The 8,936-nt window shown below is 37.7% G+C and overlaps 1 protein-coding gene across 1 annotated transcript; it reads left to right on the top strand.

Moving 5' to 3' along the window:
• Positions 1-2,504: 2,504 nt before the first annotated feature.
• Positions 2,505-5,265, top strand: LOC6565183 (homeotic protein female sterile). The gene is made up of 8 exons (XM_043216120.1): positions 2,505-2,536; positions 2,613-3,422; positions 3,487-3,609; positions 4,104-4,274; positions 4,360-4,428; positions 4,504-4,647; positions 4,718-4,777; positions 4,902-5,265. The coding sequence occupies exons 2-8, from the start codon at positions 2,634-2,636 to the stop codon at positions 5,211-5,213; spliced, it is 1,668 nt and encodes a 555-aa protein (XP_043072055.1). The 5' UTR covers positions 2,505-2,536; positions 2,613-2,633; the 3' UTR covers positions 5,214-5,265.
• The last annotated feature ends 3,671 nt before the right edge of the window (positions 5,266-8,936 follow it).

Here is an 8,936-nt window from a genome sequence, read left to right as displayed (position 1 = left end):
AACAGACCCTAATTGCGCTCACAAATTGTAAAGTGATTTTTTTTTTTTTTAGACTTGTAGATATATTTGTGCATTTTTTGTATACACATTTAACAATACGTATATAGGTATGTGTAGGTACTCGTGATCTTTGTGTGGTCGACAATTTGTGCCCCTAGCAATGTCAAGTGCTGCTGGCGTTGCTGATTGCTCATTACCACGAATTGGCGTCGCTATTTCCGCTTCCGTCTTAGACAGCGGAATGCCCAATATAATCCAGCATGGAGCAAACTCAATGCATTCACTGTACGTAGAAATTGCGAAATGGCGTTCGAAGTGAAATGAAAAAAGTTTAGCTACAATTAAAACAAAATTGACTGACAGCCCGACGAATGGACAGCCAATGCTAAACGATCATCTTTATTAAACAGAGCTAGCTATATTCGGGCTGCCTTCAATGAAATACCCTGGACTACAGCTAGATTACAGTAGGAGTTTTGAGAATTCGAGCTTTTGGGTTAAATGCATTTTCAAATGTAATAAATAAAAACCTCAAGTTTTGAGGGGTTGCCTGTTTATAAGGTTTATTGTACAATAGTGGAAGAACGTTAAAATGGTAGAATTGTGAAAGTCAGTCGATGAGGACACTTAATTTTATATCGATAGATCATCATATTCAACAATTTAAATATATCTTTCATCATTTTAAGTGTCTTTTTTATTTATTTTATACTATGATACTAATGACAATAAGTTAATAAATAAATAATAATAAAAAAAACTCTTAGCAGAATATAAATACATGTTTTAAAGATGCCATCAAATAATAAAAAATTGTTTGCAATATGTTCAATTTACTCTCGTAAAAGCTGTCATGAACTTATTTACAACATGAACATGTGAAAAATTGTGTGCATTTTAGCTTCGAGTTGACTTTCAATAAGGTATTTCAAAATCTGTACACGTATAACTATGTATCTGTGCTACTCGGACAATGACACGCATTCTTTTGTTTTTTTTTTTTTTTAAATAAGGCTTATTAAATAGGCATTAAATATTTTTATGTTGTTAAAGTCCAATAAAAACAAGTTAATATTACCGAGGCGTTCAATTAATGACTGAAATATTTTAATTGTTTTTAAATCTTTATTCTAGCTATATGCACTGAAAGCCGCAATTTTCCTCTAAGTGTTTAAATTTAGTTTTGCACTTCAACTACTTTTGTTAAATACATTTTATTAACTTTCTGATACCTTACTATAAAGTATATAAAATGTAGAAGAAATATCAACGAATGAATCCAAATAATTTTTAATGGGTATATATAAATCGAGTATAAATTCTCATAGCTTGGAAGTGTTCGCTTCGCTCCTTATATGTCATGCCCAGGTCTGACAGTTAGCTCGGCTTAATGACCGTCCAGCCAGGCGGGGATATGCGCAGAGCTGACATCCTCAGGTTGATTATTCTGACAGTTTCGCCTAGAGAATGGTAATTAGAAACGACAAATAATTATGACACTTGAGACCCCTTTTTTCATACCTTGCATCCATTAAAAATTGCTTTAATAAAGTGGCTTAGACTAAATGAGGCATACCTGATCATATATATTTTCATTAAAAGACTTCAACTTTGGAGAGCGTATTATATTGGGATTATAGGAGCTCTCGAATAACGTACATAAAGCCATAATATACCACATATTGGATACCTCGCCCAATCCTTTAAGAGGTACATTTTTAGAGGTACAGCTTAGATTTGAAGTGCGCTTCGACAACTTGGAGTTGGGTACGAAGTATACTCTAGTCGGCCACTCTTACAAGAAAAATGTGAACTTTTTTTTTGATGATTTTTCAAGCAGCTGGTCGAATGTTTTCTCTCAGATATAAATTGAAGCACTTGTGGGCATAATGCTAAATAGAATGGCTAATGAGATGCCATTTGAGAATTTAATGACTTTGTGAGCACTCTGATCTCGTAGGGTGCGTTGCTCTAATGTAGAAAACGTGTGCGATCATTGAAATGAATTGTAAATGAGCTTAATGATTAGCATTTTTGGTGTTTCGAAATAAGTCTTTTAACAATGTCAAGAGATTCTTAAAGAAATATATCTTTTCGTTGTAAATTTGTAAATTGACTTCCTGCTCAAATTTTTTTCTATTTTTTTTTTTTTGATAATGCCGTTCACCTTGTTAAGTAGTTCAAGTATGTTTTTAATGGGTAAATCTGTCTAGATTTGAAAAGTATAATCTTGTGCATTGGACAAGTGATCGAATTGAAATATCTTCCAAAATTGTCATTTACATGGAACTATAATTATGTGTGTCTTTGAGGGGAAATTAGCATATTATGAACTAGTTAGGCAAACCAGTAAAGACATGGCCCGCTGATCAGCTAAATGTATTAAAGATATATTAGCCATTAACGGTTACCCAATGTAACAAACTGTGCATTGAACCGAGGGCCAACGGAGCCAAGGGGGCGGCAGTGTTACGCCCACACGCGACTAAGCGGAAAACAAATTATGTCCAACGTTGGAATTGGATTGAATCGAATCGTAAGATATGTGATTTTATTGAATGGCAATGCGACATCTGATTGATATATAAAGTGAACTGTACTCCTGGGCGTAGTTTTAGTACACTGACCAAATCATGATCAGCAACACAGGGCGGCCACAGGCGCTGCTGCTGCTGGGACTGTTAATCTGCGCCTACTCCTGCGGTAGCACCTGTGCCCGGCCCAGTGGAGTGAAACTGCAGTCGCAGTATCTGCGTGCTATCGGTGCCTATCGTCGGCTGGAGCGCAGTTTGCCGCGCCAGGAGTTGCGTGCTCTGACCGGCTTGGGACTGCTTAACGGTGCCCGGCAGGCTGAGGAGCAAATGGAGCAGCATCTGGTGCAGGCAATCAAGGAGTTGCTTCAGCAGTCTGCAGACATTCAGCAGCACGACGCCAGCATATTGCCCAAGATTGATGCAATTGAGCAGCAAATGACACGCGATCAGCGCTCTCTCAGCATTTTGAGTAGTGCCATGGAAGTGCTGAGCAATGACAAGAATGAGCAGCAGTTCCGGAAAGTGCTCAAGGATCTACTCAGGCAGCAACAGCAAAAACAGCTGCAGCAGCAGCAGCAGAGTCTTGATCTACAGCAATCTGAAGAGCAGCCTGAGAGTGTGACTGAACGTCTGGGACAGCTCAGACTCAGCATTATGCAGCAGGTGCCACAAATGAAAAGTCAATTGGATGCGAAAATTGAGAGAGCCCTGGATCATCTTATCAAATACGCCACTGTCGACGGACCGCTTGCCAAGGCCAGTCACAAGATGCTGCACAAGCGATCAGCCAATGAGCTAGAGCAAGATCAACAGCCACAGCCAGAGCCAGAGCCTGCAGAGAAACAAGATCCTGAGGAAATGCGCGTCATCAAATCCATATTGTCGGAGGTGAGTAAACAGTTGGTGACAACGATTCCAAAGGATTGAAGTGTTGAACTATGTCTGATCCAAGGCCAATCAATTGAATATGCAGGATGATTTCCGGGAAAATCTGGTTATAGAACAGTATGAGAAAAACGCCGGAACCAAAAGGCAAACTCAAGCAAATGACGAACTCGATGAGCTGGACAATGCTGTGAGTAGTTGACTTTAAATAATACTTATTCTAATGTGACTAACCGAATACTCAGTACGTAAGTGTGTATAAAAACCATAAACAAGTTCAAATTTTATATCAAATACTACGCAGGTGTAATTATATAATAGGCCCAGTATGAAAATATGTCTAAAACAAAAACCGGAAAGCAAATGAGCTGAGTGAATTGAAATTTGAGAATTTCATTTAACTTTTCAAAAGTGATTTTCAATAAACATATGTCAGTAAGTAAGTACAGTTTTTGGACCTTCGTAGAGGGAAGATACCTCAGAGTAGATTACATTTGACTTTATTGGCATACAGTATTTGTTTGCTTACAATTTAAATATAATAATTTAAGTGATAGAGAAGACATGTATCAAAATGCTGAAAGGTCTCGTAAGCGAGAAAGAACCATAAATTTAATTTAAAAGACAAATGATCGATTCCAATAAAAAAGAGTTGAATAATTCCACATTATCGCGCCTTTGAAGTCGCAAAATGTTACAGTTGAAACAACAACGATAACCAAAGCCAGGCAGGACGACGAAGACAAATCCACGGAGATCGGTGGCGATAACTTTGGCGATGAGGGAAACGGTGGCAATGGTGGCAATGACGGCAATGGCGGTGGTCTTGTTGGCATCATTGGAAGTTTAAGTGGCGTGAGTAACACAGAATGCGAGAAAGAGAGAGAGAGAGAGAGAGAGAAAATGAAAGCAAGAGAATAACGAATGTAATCTCCTGCAGGGCGAGGGCGGCTCGGATGTGGGTGCATTGATTGGAGCACTCACTGGTCTGATATCGACGCTTTTTGGCGTAAGTTGTTAATCGAGTGCAGTAAATTTATTTGAAAAAGTCTTTTACAAATATATAATCATTCTATTTTGTCAGCCTGGTGGCTTGGATATTGAGGCATTGATCAGCACAGGCACATCGCTGATATCGGGCCTGCTCTCTGGCAACAAGAACTTTGGCGTTGTGCTGGGTCAATATGTGGGCACAGCTTTTGATGGCCTCTCTGGCGGTGGCGGAGCGGTACGTTGAAGACCAACCAGTTATCGAATCAATTCACAAATATACCTCAATATTACCTCTTCGATTGCAGATCAACAATGGACTATTTGTGGGCAACTTTGTGGGCACCGTGTTGGCCGCATTGAGTGCAGTACTTACACTTATTATTATATTATGTTTTGACTTACTCATCCTTTTATTTCTGACTGTTGTACTAACCCTGTTTTACGCGACCAATAGCACAAGTTAAAGCTGCATTTTACTTGCATTTACAGGATCCGGAGGAGGAAGGTCTGCCACAGCCATTGACTTTTACAAAGAATTTCCTCAGCGGTTTCCTTGAGTCTAAGTTCCGGCCCGTCGAAGCATCCGAGGAGCGTCATGGGAGCGCCGGAAAAAAGAAAAAAGAATCGGCTGGCGGCGGCTTCGATTCGGGCGGATTTGTTAAGCAGATTGCCTCGCATCTGGTGAGCAGCGCCTTGGGTCTGTTACTAAATGCATCGCTGGGTGCCTCAGGCGGAGCCTCGCATGCCTCTACTGGACTGTTCTCGAGCAGCAGCCATCATATGAAGCCAGCCGTCCATTAAACGCACTCAAATCATAATTTCCTATTTTTTTTTTGGTTTTTTTTTTTGTGATTAGTTTATAAGCAATAAACAGTTAGTTTTTCAATATTTAAGCTTGGCGTTGTAAAAGATTAAGATATCCAAAAAAGGGGGAATGCGCAAACTATTCGCATCGCTCACTTGAGCGGCTAAGAAAGCGTAAAACACAGATTTCGTAATGTGGCTTGACTCACTCTTATTTGGTCTGGATTGTGTGAAAGCCGTAAAGGGTCCAAGCTAGGCACTTGGCCTGGCTGACTGAACAATGCAAGTGATGCAAGACGCCAGCCTATAGACCCCATATCTAAAGTATTCTCTCCAAAAAAAAACCAGTGTTAGGTAAAGAGTTGGTTACGCTCAAGTGAAATTCACTTCACTGTAGGAAGCAGCCGATGGAATGTTGTAATTAAAGTAAATGACGGAAAAGTCAAGTCAAAGATCAGATAGGGCGCGTGCGATTTGAAATGTACGCATTACTCAAAAACTTGAGTTGCTTAGTACAGTTTGAGACTCACTCTAGCTGAGAGTCACAATAGCAAACCAGAAGTAGTTAATTTTTCTTATTTTTTTAAAATCTGTTTTTTGGCATCAATGAACCGTAGGATTTAAGACTGTCACATCATACTCTTTTCCCGTTACGAACAGAGTATAGATAGTGAATTATTCTTGAGACTATTCAATTGAAGAACACAGATTTTATCTAATCTATCTAATGAAATTTTGTCCGCCGTGTTTTGAGATTTATTTTCAAATTTAGCACGACTCACGCCCAAAAACCTCAAAAAATCAGTTGTACGGAGTGGCTGATATTAGCTGGTCGTGACGCAATTGAATTGTTGACGTCATCGTTAACGTTTTGCATGCTTTGATTCGATTGTCGCCATTGGCTGTCACTATTTCCCCTTCGGTATTCGCAATTGCCTTACACACACACACACACACACACACACAACTACCACTTTGGTCAGCGAAGCGCATATTTTGTCACTTTCTATTCAGTGCAAGTTACATGCCAACGGCGATTGGGGGTACTATATGAACATGCTTTTTACTTAACTTTTAACTCTTACTTTTAACTTTTACATTATGGCTCTCACACATTTCTTTCTGAGTCTCGGTTTTCTGTGAGTTGTGCATTGCGCTCGAAGCTCTTTCAGTTATGCGTGAATCTTTCACAAGACCAAGTGACATTCCGGGACAGCCGGGTGGTGTTATTTATTTCGTATGTTCGTCAGTGTTGATGAACTGTGTTTTTATTTTCCTTTTGTTTTTCCTGTGTTTTGCCGTCCAAATTCTTCATAGTTAAAGGCAAATTTTAGTGTGAGCTTTTTAAAAATTATTTTTTTTTTTTAATGTGTTTTTGTGGAGCTTAAAAAGATTTACACATTTGGTGAGTTATCTGCATACCTTAAGACATATATATATATATATGCATATTCGTGAAAAACCAAAATCGAATGAGTGCAAAAGCATCCAAATCAAAATCCTCAACATACATGTGCCAAAACAAATGACTTAGGCAACGAACTTGCTAAACGGTTAGGCTTCGTTAATGGGCCAGTTTGTAGTTTAAGCAAAGTTTGCATTGGCAGCAAGCACAACAACAACAACAGCAACTACAACAACAACAATAACAGTGTATACAACAACATAAAGTCAACTGAATGACGCTTTCTTCGCATTGCAACACGAAACAAACGCTTTGAGAAATACATATGTCAAATATTAATTATACAATGTGTAGTATTAGCGATAGTGCGTGTATGCGGGCTAACGGCTCTGATTAGCATACATTTATTAATAACTCATGCAGTTGTTGAAACACCGAAATCGAAACTCATTTGGTCCAAGTCAACACCGAATGCAAACAAAGAGTCAAGACTTTCATTTGCAGACGTATATTTATATATGTATATGTATATATGTATGTACATGAGTCGAGGATTAATGCATTTAAACTTAAAATATATTTCTGTATTTTTAACTAATCTTGCAATGAGCAGATAGAACAACATATTTTGTTTTGATATGATTAATTTACAAATGAAATATGAATTTGTTCATAAATAGAAGTGTAAAAGAAAAGAAGTCTAAAAATGTTATCGCTGACATTGAAAAATTGGAATTTGGTTGATATGACTAAATAATATTAAATGATTTTTGTTAATAGTAGTAATTTCTTACCAAAAACTCTAAATTAATTACACAAATTCTTAACCATAAAGAAAGTATATTCTCAGTTATATTTATTCTACACAAAAGCGAAATTATTGCCTACTAAATTATACTATCATAATACACTTTTAATTGAATTTTTTTAAGTAACATATAAAATTCTACAATAGAAAATTATTATGCCGTTATTAAGTCAAGCTCGTCAAATTATCGTTTTTTCTTTGTGAGAATAAATTTCATTCATGAACTGCATATAACTTATAATCGTTGTTACCGCTTTTATCAACTCATCTTAGTTAGTCATCATTAGTTATTGGAGTAGACTTTTTTAATGTATTAAATATATTTGTATACAAACCTTCAAACTACCTTTCACACACATTTTTCACCCTAAAGAGATCGGTTTTAAGCAAATAAATTAATAATAAATTGTTATTTCTTATAAATTAAAAATTAATAAGACAAGTGGCACCCTACTGGCTATATAATAGGTTTTTGTTTCCGTTACCAATACTTGTTGTTAAAGAAACAAGGCAACATTAATTCATACCTATACTGTTTACCTTCTGCTAAAGTTGAGAGTCTGTTTTCTCCAATTGGGTCTGCAAAATACGTAAGCATGGGAAATTAAAAGATAATCCATTGCCTCGGACTGGTCTGCGTAATATCTGTACGCTGTGCCTGTAAATATATATATATATCTAGGATCTAGTTTCAAAAATAATTATGATCTCGAATGCGAATGTCGTGTTCAAATTATATTAAGCCGATGCAAGGCCAATGTGAAGAAGATGAGCACGATCAAAAGTCAAAGCTGGCAAAGATAGTCACAGCTTGGGCGCAGACAGATACGCATATGCATGTTAAGGCAATACGTTGCGGTTGGCCTAAAGAAACCGGTAACAGTCTCAAGGTCGTTGAGAAACTGTGCGTTTGGCTCGCTTGTCGAATCGACTTGGCTCGATTGCGATAGCTCAAATCAAGATAAACCTCAGGCCAACACAGCAGCAGAAGCCGTCGACACAATTTGAACAACAAAGACTCATGCTGAGGCGATGAGTACTCACTGACACACACTTACACACACACACACACACACACACATGTCAGTGTATCTGTATTTAAAAAGCGAAAGTAAATGCCATGAAAGTGGAGCACAAGCTGCCCGCGTTGAAGGCAAACCAGCGAGGGGGCGTTGTGTACACACACACACACACACACACACACATACACAAATACACACACACTTGCATATAAACAACTTGTCTGTCATATTGTTAAGTGTCTGCTGTGTATATGTATACTGTATATGCATCTGCATAAGTCGGTCAATAAGTTTATTGACCGTTTTAACACATTTGATGCCTTTATTTTCGTAATGAATACTCTTTATTTCTTTTCTCAAGCTGTTTTTTTCCTATGCCCGAAATTGATTATGCAAATAAATGTTTGAGTAACTGCGAATTTATTAAATTGGCAATAAAACAATGCCTTTAAGGTTTTGCTTTTCCACATACGCATTCATCCGAT

The sequence above is a fragment of the Drosophila grimshawi genome, unplaced genomic scaffold, assembly GCF_018153295.1.
Source record: "Drosophila grimshawi isolate 15287-2541.00 unplaced genomic scaffold, ASM1815329v1 contig_848, whole genome shotgun sequence".
NCBI lineage: Eukaryota > Metazoa > Arthropoda > Insecta > Diptera > Drosophilidae > Drosophila > Drosophila grimshawi.
The sequence above is the reverse complement of the archived record's forward strand: the minus strand, read 5'-3'. Positions and strand labels throughout refer to the sequence as shown.